General features: G+C 36.5%; 1 protein-coding gene across 5 annotated transcripts; it reads right to left on the bottom strand.

Moving 5' to 3' along the window:
- Positions 1 to 3,386: 3,386 nt before the first annotated feature.
- LOC113734938 (uncharacterized) lies at positions 3,387 to 10,061 on the bottom strand. 5 transcript variants are annotated; one of them, XM_072082556.1, is made up of 10 exons: positions 10,043 to 10,061; positions 7,428 to 7,774; positions 7,272 to 7,331; positions 6,622 to 6,789; positions 5,835 to 5,901; positions 4,726 to 4,907; positions 4,478 to 4,511; positions 4,075 to 4,184; positions 3,792 to 3,839; positions 3,387 to 3,697 (listed from the first exon to the last, which is right to left on the bottom strand). In XM_072082556.1, exons 2-10 carry the CDS (start codon positions 7,635 to 7,637, stop codon positions 3,584 to 3,586), a joined length of 993 nt encoding a protein of 330 aa, XP_071938657.1. In that variant the 5' UTR covers positions 7,638 to 7,774; positions 10,043 to 10,061; the 3' UTR covers positions 3,387 to 3,583. The 5 variants fall into 5 exon arrangements, 4 of the variants coding, with proteins under 4 accessions (XP_071938657.1, XP_027117520.2, XP_071938656.1 ...); XM_027261719.2 differs by lacking the exon at positions 10,043 to 10,061 and having other exon boundaries at positions 4,090 to 4,184; positions 7,428 to 7,883; XM_072082555.1 differs by lacking the exon at positions 10,043 to 10,061 and having other exon boundaries at positions 7,428 to 7,882.
- Between the last annotated feature and the right edge of the window lie 2,422 nt (positions 10,062 to 12,483).

Raw genomic sequence — 12,483 nt, 5'->3', positions numbered from 1 at the left:
ATACTGGTAAGTGCCTTTGACTTGCAGATACATTTTGTAAATAAAGAAGGTTCTATTAACAAATTAACATCTCATATTCTTTGATGTCCTTTATTCTTGAACAGTGCAGTGCACAGAGCGCTGGAGTACACTATCATTGAACTATGATGAACTAGTACTCTTTGAAGAAACTGGTCATTCATGATTTCACCCAATGAATGAAGTACACATTAGGCGTAAATGCTTCTGACGGAATGCTGCTTCATCATAGAGCAGATTATAGGCCTTCTGGGGAATTTTTATTCATTCCAATATTCAGGAACTCATGAAGTCAGCAATCTTAGTTGTGTGTCATGAGTATGTGGAGCCGTGGAGGTAATTGTCAAATTAATCCAGTTTGTAGTTGAAAGATTTCCGCTGTTATATCAAAAAATTATTTTAAATAATATTTTGCTTGCATAGGCTAATTATTCCAAATAATATTGCATTTGTATCATACACATATTTTTCAATCTACTTTTTTATATTTTCAATCATCTTTTATTTCACATACATCACATCATAAAAAATATTATAGTAATTATTTTAAATAATATTTCAAATAATATTCTGTCCAAACATACTACTCATTATTCTTTGAGCTGACATGTGCACTCTGCTGGTCCACCTTGGATTACATACCATGACACGGGAAAGTAGTTAACTAGGGCTAGGATGCTGGAGCATCCCAGGTTGACCAATAATTGGAGCGGCAAAACAATCCAAAATCTAATAACTCGTCCAACCCATCCATTAATTTTAAAGGACGTGTTGGGTCAATTGGGTTGAGAGTTTTATTGGGTTGGGTAAGAACAACCCAACTTATTTATTGGATGGGTTGGGTTTTTTATTTGGGTATCCAATACCCAACTTGTTTAAAAGTAATTGAAAATAATAAATACAAGATTTAATACATATATGCCCAATTATTTACATTTGGACATGTGTTAATAATTCATTAATTAATTTGTATTCAAAATTCTCATATATATATATATATATATATATATATATATATATATTTCATCAATTTTTTAATTTTTATTTAAAAGAAAAAAGAAATTTGAAATAAAAACTCATGCTTATTTTACTTTTATAACAGTAGTTAAACTTGTTCAACTTCTATAATAATTTATTATGCCTTGTAAGAATATCTTGTTTTCCTCCCCCTTTTTCTATTTTTTTTGTGGTAAAAATGTCAGAATAGTTCATGAATTCTCCTCTCATTTATTTCTTAAAAAGTTTGGGATTTTCCTTAATAATTTTTTGGGGACCAATACCAATACTTTTCACAAGCATATAATATTTTTTGCTTTATATTAGAGCTATGGTAATTCTAAAAGATTAATATGACCAATCAAGTATGATCCTAGATGATTCTAATTAATTAGGTGATGAATTATCTAACTGTATCAAATCAATAAAAATACACCTTCTATTATATATTATATGTATATAGATCATGATATTAACTTCGAATCAATATAGTTGACTTGCATATTCTATTTTGTTTTGATTAATTATGACAACTTGGGCATGGTTAGTTCAACGATTTCATTTCGTTTGAAGTAAATACTTCCAATCTTCAACTTCATGAGAAGCTTACAATTAACAAGACAATTAATATTCCCTCTTAATTAGCGAGTCCAAGAACCAAAATGTAGTAATGTCTCCAGTCATTTAATGGAAGAAAGCAATTTGCATATTATCCCCAGAATGTAGTTCTGATGCATGGATCTTTCACAACAGTTTGCAAAATTTCTAGAGTCATGAATCGTTAAATTTTTGAGAATATAAGGACTAAGGTACACACTTATTTTCTACAATTTCAAAATTATTATACAACTAATTATATGTCTCTTACTTACATTTTCAAGTATAATATAATCTAGCATTCAATAATTTAAATACATAGAATATTACAATTTACGATAAAACAGATTTGAATAGTAAAAGTATTAATAAGTTGTGACAGAAATAAGTTTCAATCAATTAGTAGTATTAAAAAAGTATAAAGTAAACAATTTTTTTAGCTAATCTATTTAAATGTATAATTTATTATCTAAAATTCACGATACAAGCAATATAAAATATTATTCTATTTATGATGTGTTTCCAAGGAACTTAAGAAGTGAGTGTGTGTGAAAATACATTTATGTATGTGAAAATGTGTTTATATGTGTGAAAAAAAATCTTTTTTGTGTGTTAAAATGTATGTGAAAAAGTTTATGTATTAAAATGTATTAATTAATTTGTTGGGTCATATTTGGGCCATGGATTTGAGATAACCCAATATGATCCAACCCAAAATCAACCCAATTTAAAGTTGGATGGGTTAGATATAATCCATTTAAGCGAAAGCCAATATTAACTCGCTCCCAACCCGCTCAATTGCCAGATATGCCAATAATGTGATAGAACCTGTACCTTGGATGTTGTAATCCGCTTCTGATCCACTGGAGGATGCTTAATTACTTTTACCAGGTCCGATAATTATCCTTCACATATCATTGATTGAATCCTAAAACACGGTTAAGTAAGACTTATTGTGGCTATGGGAGGTGATTTTCTCTCGAGCTGCGTTTTACATGATAAAGCTTCCTCCCAATCTCTTTCGATCCATGGTCAGTGAAACGTTGATGAAAGCGATTAATAATGATCATCTCAAGTGATGTTGCACTCTCGATCAAATAATTGGCAAATTGAACATCACTCCTGAGCCCAAGCCAACCGACAAATTCATTGGTGCTTGGAGGTTTAATCCCTATATTTCCGAGCTTGCTGTTCCTATTCAAAGCCGTTCAGAGATTTATGACTCAAACATGTAGTAACTGCAGATATATAGCATATGACAATTGGACCCATTTTGTTATAGTAGACCAACTTCAACATTTTTTATATTCACTATTTTGACTAAAGGAAAGTTGAGTACTTTTCAAAACACTTTAGAATTGTCAGGTTTTGAAAAAAATATTCAAAGACTCGTCCTCGTTTTTTAACTGCTGGATACCAGGTGTCTGCTGACTGTCTCAATTATTCTTGGATTTACCTGCTCTCTCCTTTGAGGTGCATTTCTATTCTTGTTTCAAGCTGTAACTTATGAAGATGAACACGAACCAGAGAACAAGTAGTGGACTATGAAAATTTACTCTCTCTCTCTCTCTCTCTGGTGAACAATGCTATCAAATGGCTAGAATAAAAGAAAATTATAAATGACAAGGAACTGAACAAAAATTTTCTTTTGAAGGTATCCAAGTATAGGTAATTCCCTTGAGCCAACTGCATTTTGATCCTGAACAACTTATCTATTTGACCCTTTTTGTCAGTCATTCTAGAATTCAGGGATTCTTTATTATTTTCTGCAAACCTTAAACAGTTTAACCGCTGAAGCATTGCTTAGTAAAACCAAATAAAGTAATACGGATGTTGTTTGCGAGACATGGATTGGTCTTACAGATGTTGGTATAAATATTGTTGTCCTTCATGGTACGAACATCAACCTGTTTTCCAAAAAAAAAGGGCAAAACTCATAATTCTGCTCGAGGCATTTTTCTCATATCATTAGCTACTTCCTACTCATCCTGAATCTTGAGACTGGCTTAGCGCTAGGTGCAACGGTCGGTTCCCTTGGGTTTGTCTCAAGATTATGGGTGTGCTCCACAATCGAACCGGTAAAAGCCTGTATGCCATTAACAAATCGACGTCAGGAATTGAATTATATCACCATTTAACATAGCAGATCCATGAAAAACTATCACCCGAAGAAAACATGCCTTGCTACCACTACTACTGGAACTTGTTTCTGTTGTCTGAGCAAAACCCTGAAGGGAAAGAAAAGAATCACATGTTGATTACAAGGGACGCACAAAACAAGGAATCAAAAAGGCAAATTCTCTCCTTGGCAAGTCAACAGCAAATAATGTTGTGCAGTCACTTTTATGGGCTTTCCTATTTTGCATGCCTACTCCACTCCTTGTGCGGATGGAGCAAATGAGCGTTAACATGACGCACCACCAAAAAATTTCATCTAATGGTGACAAGGAACAAGAATGGTACCACTTTTTTGCTTACAGCTGGACCCTGGATAACATCCTTTATTTCAGGAAGCTCCAAAGCCTTCTCAGTTGGTTTACTGGAAGCTTGCCGTCCACCATGTGATGAACCATCTAAAAGAAGGAAATGGCAGAGGAACTTAGGAACAAGGATGAATTGAAAATATTATTTCAGGAATACAAGCCTACAAATAGCAGTTGACAATTCGGAGGATCATGTGCAATTCACAAGGATAACAAGCGGACAGCAAATACCCAGAATGTACTGCTTGTAAGCAGAAGTAGAATAATGCAAAGTGAATTAAGTTATATACTAAAACATAGCTGGGTGTAAACCCAGACCCATTCTGAAGAGACAGACCTTTTGGATAATCTTGTAATTCAAACAACACATGCACAAAACTCACCTTGATGCACAGATGTCACCTTTGAGCCATACACCTGCATAATAAAGTTGAAAATTGTCAAAAACAAAAGCTTCCAACTAATGCTTCGGATGGTACTGAAACTACTGTAGAGTGAATTCAGTACATGAAACTACTTAATCATGTACTTTCCTGGCAACTGGCAAGTAAATGACACTTGGTGCAGTTTGCTCTGCCACTATATGTTCAATCCAAAATATAAAAGGAATTAAAGTGTAATTGCTTAATACCCCCGTTTCATAATCTCTTTTATCTGTAGTGTGATCTAGATCATCATCATCCTTCTCAGCATCTTCTTCTTCTTTTTCAAGTTCATCAATTCTGGAGAATATATGAGCATATTCATCATCTTGATATCCAATTCTGGTAGTTTCAGCCTCAGATGAACTGGGAAAATCAGCTTTTGATTCACCTAAAATATTCAAGGATTAACAAAAATTTGTCAACGTTATAATGCCAGTTGCAATACAATTTTTGTTTACCAAAAGTTTACTAACTTAACAGAAGGCAAAAACTTCTCATGCTTGCGAAGCGCGCGCTTTTGGATGAAAACTAATTATGAAGGTTAAAATAGTGAAAACATTCAGAAGAAGGAAAGGCAAATCTACATGGTTCTATAGCAGAATTTGCAATGGAAATGCTGCTAATCAGTATCAACACCAAAGCTCCTAAAATAATTTGGACCTGGGTCCTCATCCCATTAAACTGGTATGATGATGAAGAAATTATCCATCACTCCCTCCATGACATTTTATATGGTTTGAGATGGCCAAAACCTCACAACTTTTTCTAAACAATGTCAGACTAAACAGAATATTGAAACATTGACCAGATCACCCTGCAATCCGACTAGACAAAGGAAATTAGTTTTTCAACACAAAATTAGTCTTTTGATATGAATAACTGGCATCCAACTAATCCAACTAAGCTTTTCTTTTCTCCATGAAAAGATGATTATTCACTATCATCCAATAAGCTTGCTTATTCATACATGGAGTCTCTAAATGTCTCGTGTCTATAATTTGTATGATGAAATAGATCAGCCATGGTCTACAAAAGTTGTTCTTCCTGAGCAACAAACATGTCTACAAAACACTTGAGATCTTCACAGATTTTATCCAATCTTTGGCACTCTCATGTCTAGAACTTTTAAAAACTTTAATTAAAAAAGAAAAATCCAGACCAAACATCCTTTGAACATGTTTTCAACAATTAGAATCATGAGAGATACAAATTAAAATTTTTCAGAACTATTACATTTGAAAGAAACATTAAACTCACTACCAAGCTCAAAGCAGACTATAATCTCTATTGACAAGCTAAAAAGAAGAAGACCTGCCTGCTTTAGATACCTCAGCCATAGGATTTTCCTCCACATAGTCTTCAACTATTTCTACAAGATCACCCTGTCAAAATGACTTGAAAAATTAAGCCAAATAATAATCCATGTTGTCAACAGCAGTGAATAGAAATCCTAGGTCCTCATTTGCAAAGACATCTCATAACTATTCCCTATGGCCCAAGAGCATAACATTTTAATGGTATAATATACTACTTGGCAAACCACCTACCTGCAATAAGTGGGTCAGAAATGCAACAAAATACTCTAGAGTCCACGTAGTGCTCATAAGTACCTTGATTACATAAATTCCGTAGCCACAACCTAGCATGACTTTTTGCCAATGAGAATACAATCCTGTCCCAAAACCATATTACTTTGCAATACTTGGACAGTATTACATCATACTGCAATGCAGCGAACACCGATAACTAAGATAATGCTCCAACATGTTGGACAGAGACATCAAACATACCTAACATGACATGGAAGCATACTAGTATACTTCTTGTGTCCTCTTTTAAAAACCTAATTGATGTACTTATATCACCCTCCCCTAGGTCCACAAACAGCTTACATGGCTCTCTCTAAGCCATTTCAAACGGCACAAACAAGTTATAATTAGCACGGGTGACAAGCTTTTTAGATCAACTTAAAACATATGCTATCGCTTGCTAATGCTGGAGTAAAGGGACAAAAATAAAATTTTGAAGCCAGGATTATTAAATTGTAGTATATTTAAGCACATGTAAAGTACCCATGCACCAATGCAGATGAACAGGCTTACCGCTGCCTCATTAGCTGTAGCATTAAAAAAAGAAGCTTCAGTTTTAAGGTCCTGAATGTCAGCCTTGAGAGATTCAAATTGAGACTCTAGAATCTTTCCTCTCCTTTTCAAAATTTCAACTGTTTGCTTGGATGTTCTTTCTGCATAGTATCCATCTCCAAGGAGAACCTGACAAAAGCTATTGCATTGATTATTCACTTTTCTTTTGATAGGTAAAATAAGCAAGGACAAACATCAACTAGTAGGCTATCGCTTCTCTAGATTCCTTAACCACAATGTGTACTTAAACAAACAAAGATCCGGTGCAAATGGGGCATAGTGGAAACAAATTCCTGAACAGTTCGTACAATCGCGAAAGCACACTGCATTACACACCTCTTAGGCGGTAGTAATCAACAACTTAAAAATGACCATCCCATTTTATAATTATCCTGTGGTAGCCACAAATTGACATTTCCTTTCCCCACAGTCTATAAACAGCACTAACTCAAGAATCTTTTAATCCCATCAAAGTACTACTATGCATAATCGGCAAAAAAACCCATCAAATAACTGAAGTTAGGCATGTCAAAAGCTCACATAAATTCAAAACCATACATGAAAAACCTGAAATCCCTGCAGAAAGCCAGATAAAATATACAAGGCATTACCATAAATTCATTTGTGTGAATCAACCGGCCGGGAAAAAACGCCACCTTTCCGAAGGGCACCTGAAAAATATCATCCAAAATCATATTAATTTCAAAGGAATAATCACATAAATCCCTTAAAAATTGCATTCTTTTTGGAGGGGTTTAAGGAATTACCATAATTTGGTGTTGGAGTTCATTGGGGAGTGTTTGGACGAGATTGATGAGGTTGGTGTTGTCAGAAACAAAGCTCTTCAGCTGGTCGAGTTGATTGCGGCGCTCGGCGATCGTGTCCTGGACGCGCTCCGATGCTTTCTGGGTTTCCTCCGGCGGGAACAACGACGACAGTGACATCACCTTTCCTTTCCTCTGTTCTGAGTCTTCCATTCTATGATTCTCAGTCAGTATCAACGAAACGCTCCCCAAACGACACAATTTTGAAGCTATCTGTAATTTTATTGGATTCTGCTCAGTTCGGAGAGAATTCTCTTCTAGAGTTGAGTCAATGGTGATGTAAAATTGAGCTGAAGAAAAGAGGGAAAAATAGTAGTTAAATAGGGAGCCCGTCTATTCTCTCTCGGACAGTCCAGAAAGCCGAGTCCAACCCCCGCCCGACCCACCGAAAATGTTACAGGCCGGACCAAGGTTTCAGCATCTTAATTATCATTTTCCTTTTTTTAAGGAAAAAAATTGGGTCAATAATTAGATTTCGTCTCATAAATCATAAAATGAAAATGCACCGAACCATAGGAATCAATCTAGTGCTAGGGGTAAAAATGCAGATGAGTCCAATCGATCACGAGCAATGTCATGCTCGTGCTCTAGCTCGACTTGATATAGTAGCGTTCAAGATCGAGCTTGACTCGATTAAGCATGAATTTTTATGATCGAGTTAGATTCACTAAACTTTATGAGATGCTGGAGATCGACTCGTTTAGGATCAAACAAGTTCGGGCTTATATATGTAATTTACACCATACACTCGTCGAGCTTTTGAACTTAACATGTCAACGCTCGATACTCGACTAGGTTGTTTTTTTTGTTTTCTTTTTCTTTTTCTTTTTTTTTGTTTTTGCATCTGTATCTAGAGCTATTCAAGCAACTTTTTGTTAGTCTCATAGTGTAGTGTGCAGATTATGTAAACTGCTTAAGGCATATGATGACCTAAACTGGTATTAATCTTTGATTACTGAATCACGTGCCAATTCTGAATAATGAGTGCACAGAGAAGGTTCAGTTGGAATGCTTGAGGGAGGATGTTGAAATGGTTTTGCTTTCTCTGTTCGTTTTTTTAAAATAAATCTGGGTTGCCTAACTTTTTATTTTTTTTATAATTTTTTAATGCTTATATTGATTGCCTAGCTGTCTAACAGATTTCATTCATCTGTACAGCCTCCATTCTTGGAGAGTGTAACCATATCGTCTATCAATTTGTGGATGAACAGTGCTCAAAGTAGATCAAGCACTCACTACGATCCACACCATAACCTTCTATGTATAGTCTCTAGATGTAAACAAGGTTTGATTTTCTATGGTTCTTCATCATTGGTTTTTCAGCTTTAAATGATTTTTAGTTTTGGTGTTTACTGTCATCTTCTCTTGCGGGGTCCCCCCCTGCTGTCCTGGGAATTGGTATTAGCATTCTGTTTATAGCATATATTGGTGAATTGTATCTACTAGCTCTCAGGTAGATTATTAAGTTGCACATGGGATTCTTTTTTGTTTAACTATGAAGAATAGGCAGCTTAAAGTGATCCATTTACATATCTTATCTCATGCAAAAAGATCATAGTTCAAACATTTGCATAATCTGTCCACCACTGTAAAAATGCCTTTGTGGTTTCACTTAAACACCAAAACAAAGTTATTGGGTTTTCTTTCAAGTCCTTTTCTAGATATGTATAATTGAAGTGAGGTTTTACTGTGGTAGGCTTAGTTGCTTATCAACCGTGCATGTAACTTTGAAAAGTGTGGCCCTTAAAATGCATTTTTCAGTCTATGCTTACTAAATATCGAGTCAGTGCACCATAGCTCCAGCCAAACAACAATTAAAGACTATTTCTAAGTTTCTAAATTCCAAACAACAACTCCAGCAATAAGTCAGCCAGCCAACGTAGATGCATGAAATACATACATCTATAGAACAAAATGCCAGCAAACACAGATGATCAAATCCCAAGTAAAGATATATGAGAATCAGAGGGAGGCTAATGTTGCTCAAGCCAAAAAGGAGTCTAAGGCAAATTCTTTCTTTTAAACTCACTCTGCCCTCTCTACCATTCTCACTTCATAAACTTTTTCTGCTCGTTTCATGTTACACCTCCCTAAATTTCTCTCCTTTTTCATCTTTCTTTCTTTTTTTCTTTCTTTCTTTTAACACTACTTTTTGTATTTTTATCCAATTTCCTGACATTATCCATCCTCAGATTCTATCCCCTGCATATATCCATCTATCTATAGTGCCAGTTCAAGTTTTAATTTTCAGCTAATCCTGGTTATATACCTATCTTTCCACTAAAATTCAACAAATAAACAGAAACAAGGGGGAAAAAGGACTGCAATAGATCACTAAAAATCATGTGGGGAATATTAGCAGTTTTGGGTTGTTCTGATGATTCTCAGGCCAAAAGGGTGCAGAATAAGGTTCAAGAGGCAAATTTAGTTCTACAAGAAGCAAAAGGAGTCTTAAGGCAGTGCTATACGAGAGACAAAAAATCTAGAATTTGAGAGGCAAGTAGCTTGTGTACCATTAATTAAAGCTAAAAAATCTACATGCAACATGGATTAATTACCTTCAAGGCTTCACCAGTGGCTTGTGATGGTATCAAACAGAAACTAGGCAACAGAGCTGCTTCCAATGGAATGGATTGATAAGACTAATGAAAAACAGAAGATTAATAACAGAAAAATCAATAATGAACTGATGAACAACCAACGAAATTGTATTGGTATTGATTGAATAAGAAGATTACAGATTGGGCGGGAAAAGAGAGGAAAATGACAGAATGAAGGAAACAAAAGAAGAGAGGCTCAGGGAATGATCCCTTACAATGACTAACAAAATCCCTATCCTTCTACTACGGATCCTCTCCTTATATAGAGTTAGCTAACAACCAGCTCCTTTGTCGCTTCCTAATCCAGCTCAGCCATGTGAGGAGTTAACAGAATCTGTTGTAAAGCCACTTGCTTAGAAGCTCACGTTGCTTGAGCTTGTTCCCAGGAAAGGCGTGATTCTGATTCTCACGCCGTCACCTGCAATCTTCTTTATTTTGCACGTCTTCTTTACTTCATAAAGGCGTGATGCCAGTATTCCACGTTTGCAGCTGACTTGAAGTTACTTGCTAAAGGCGTGGTACTTAATTTCATGTTTTCAGCTTCTCTTAGCTATTTTCTGCTCCATGACAATTGCTCCTCCTTCAATCAATCTTGTCCTCAAGATTGAAATTCAAGGAATTCCCTCCTTATCTTCTCCGCATCTTCCCAAGTAGCTTCAGCAGGAGTGGTTCCCCACCAGTGAATGAGCCACTGCACTACTGCTGCATTTCTCCTTTTGATGGTCCTGCGATCCAGAATTACTGTTGGTGCCACCCTCAAATGTCCCTTTTCATCTAAGTTTGGTAACTGGAGCACCGGAGTTGTATTCTCCCCTACTTTTTTCTTTAGCAAGGATACATGAAACACATGGTGAATCTTAGACCCTTCAGGTAGCTTAAGTTTATATACTACCTCTCCTATTTTCTGGATCACTTGATAAGGGCCAAAATATTTAGCAGACAGCTTGGTGTTGTTCCTCAGCTCCACTGACATTTGCCTATATGGCTGCAACCTCAAGTAGACCCAATCCCCTACATTGAATGACCTTTCACTCCTACTTTGGTCAGCATAGAACTTCATTCTGTTTTGAGCTTCCTGCAAGTTTGTTTTGAGAATTCCATCCATCATTTGTCGGTCCTTTAAATGATCCTCCACTGTTGCTACTCTAGAATGAGAGTAGGGTCCTATTGCCAACTGAGGGGGAGCCATGCCATACAGGGCCTCGAATGGACTCATCTGAATGGTTGTGTGGTAGGTAGTGTTATACCACCACTCAGCAAGGGAGAGCCATGCATTCCACCTTTTTGGCTCCAAATGTGTCATACATCTTAAGTACATTTTCAGTACTTGATTTACCCTCTCAGACTGGCCATCTGTTTGGGGATGATAGGCAATGCTTAACTTCAATCCTATTCCCAGCAAGGTGAAGAGTTCAGTCCAGAATTGACTAGTGAACACCTTGTCTCTGTCAGATAGCATACTTAAGGGAACCCCGTGTAGCTTGCAGATGTGATCCAGAAAGAGTCTGGCTACTGTGGGTGCATCAAAAGGATGTGAGAGGTTGATGAAATGGGCTGATTTGGTGAGTCTGTCCACCACCACCATAATAATGTCCTTCTTTTCTGATATTGGCAGACCTTCAATAAAATCCATTGTGACATGACTCCATGAGTACTGTGGTACAGGGAGAGGTTGAAAGAGTCCAGGATAAGCAATGTGCTCATCCTTACATTTCTTGCATGTGTCACACTGTAATACGGCATTCTTGATATCCTTGTGCATCCCTGGCCAATGAAACAGTTGTTTGGCTCTTAAGTAGCTAGCCTGGATTCCAAAATGACCTCCAAGCTGTGAATCATGTATTGCAGCAATGATTTTCTTCCTTACATCTCCTGTTGAGCCAATCACTATCCTTCCTTTGTATCTGAGCACTCCATCCTGATAAGAGTATTCTGATGGATTAACAGGTGTGAGTATTAGCTGTCTGATCAGGTTCTGGGCTTCTTCATCCCCCTGATAGCTTCCTATAACCTCCTTCATCCACTCAGGAATGACACACGTTAGCTCAGTGCAATCTCCTTCCTCCCTGCTTGCCCTCCTGGACAGAGCATCTGCTGCTACATTTTCTTTCCCTTTCTTGTATTGAATTTCATAGCTAAGTCCCAGTAGCTTGGTGAGCCATTTCTGTTGAAGTGTTGTAGTAACTCTTTGGTCTAGGAGGTATTTAAGACTCTGATGGTCAGTTTTTATAATGAAATTACTCCCTTCTAGGTAGTGCCTCCATTTAGTAACAGCAGTTACCAAGGCTAGTAGTTCCGTCTCATAGATAGACATTCCTAAGTTCCTGGGACCCAGGCTTTGACTCAAGAATGCTATTGGCCTCCTGTCCTGCATCAGCACTGCTTCAATTCCTCCATAG

Source organism: Coffea arabica, chromosome 3c (genome assembly GCF_036785885.1).
Source record: "Coffea arabica cultivar ET-39 chromosome 3c, Coffea Arabica ET-39 HiFi, whole genome shotgun sequence".
Taxonomy (NCBI): Eukaryota; Viridiplantae; Streptophyta; class Magnoliopsida; order Gentianales; family Rubiaceae; genus Coffea; species Coffea arabica.
Note: the sequence above shows the minus strand (reverse complement) of the source record. Positions and strands in the feature narration are given on the sequence as shown.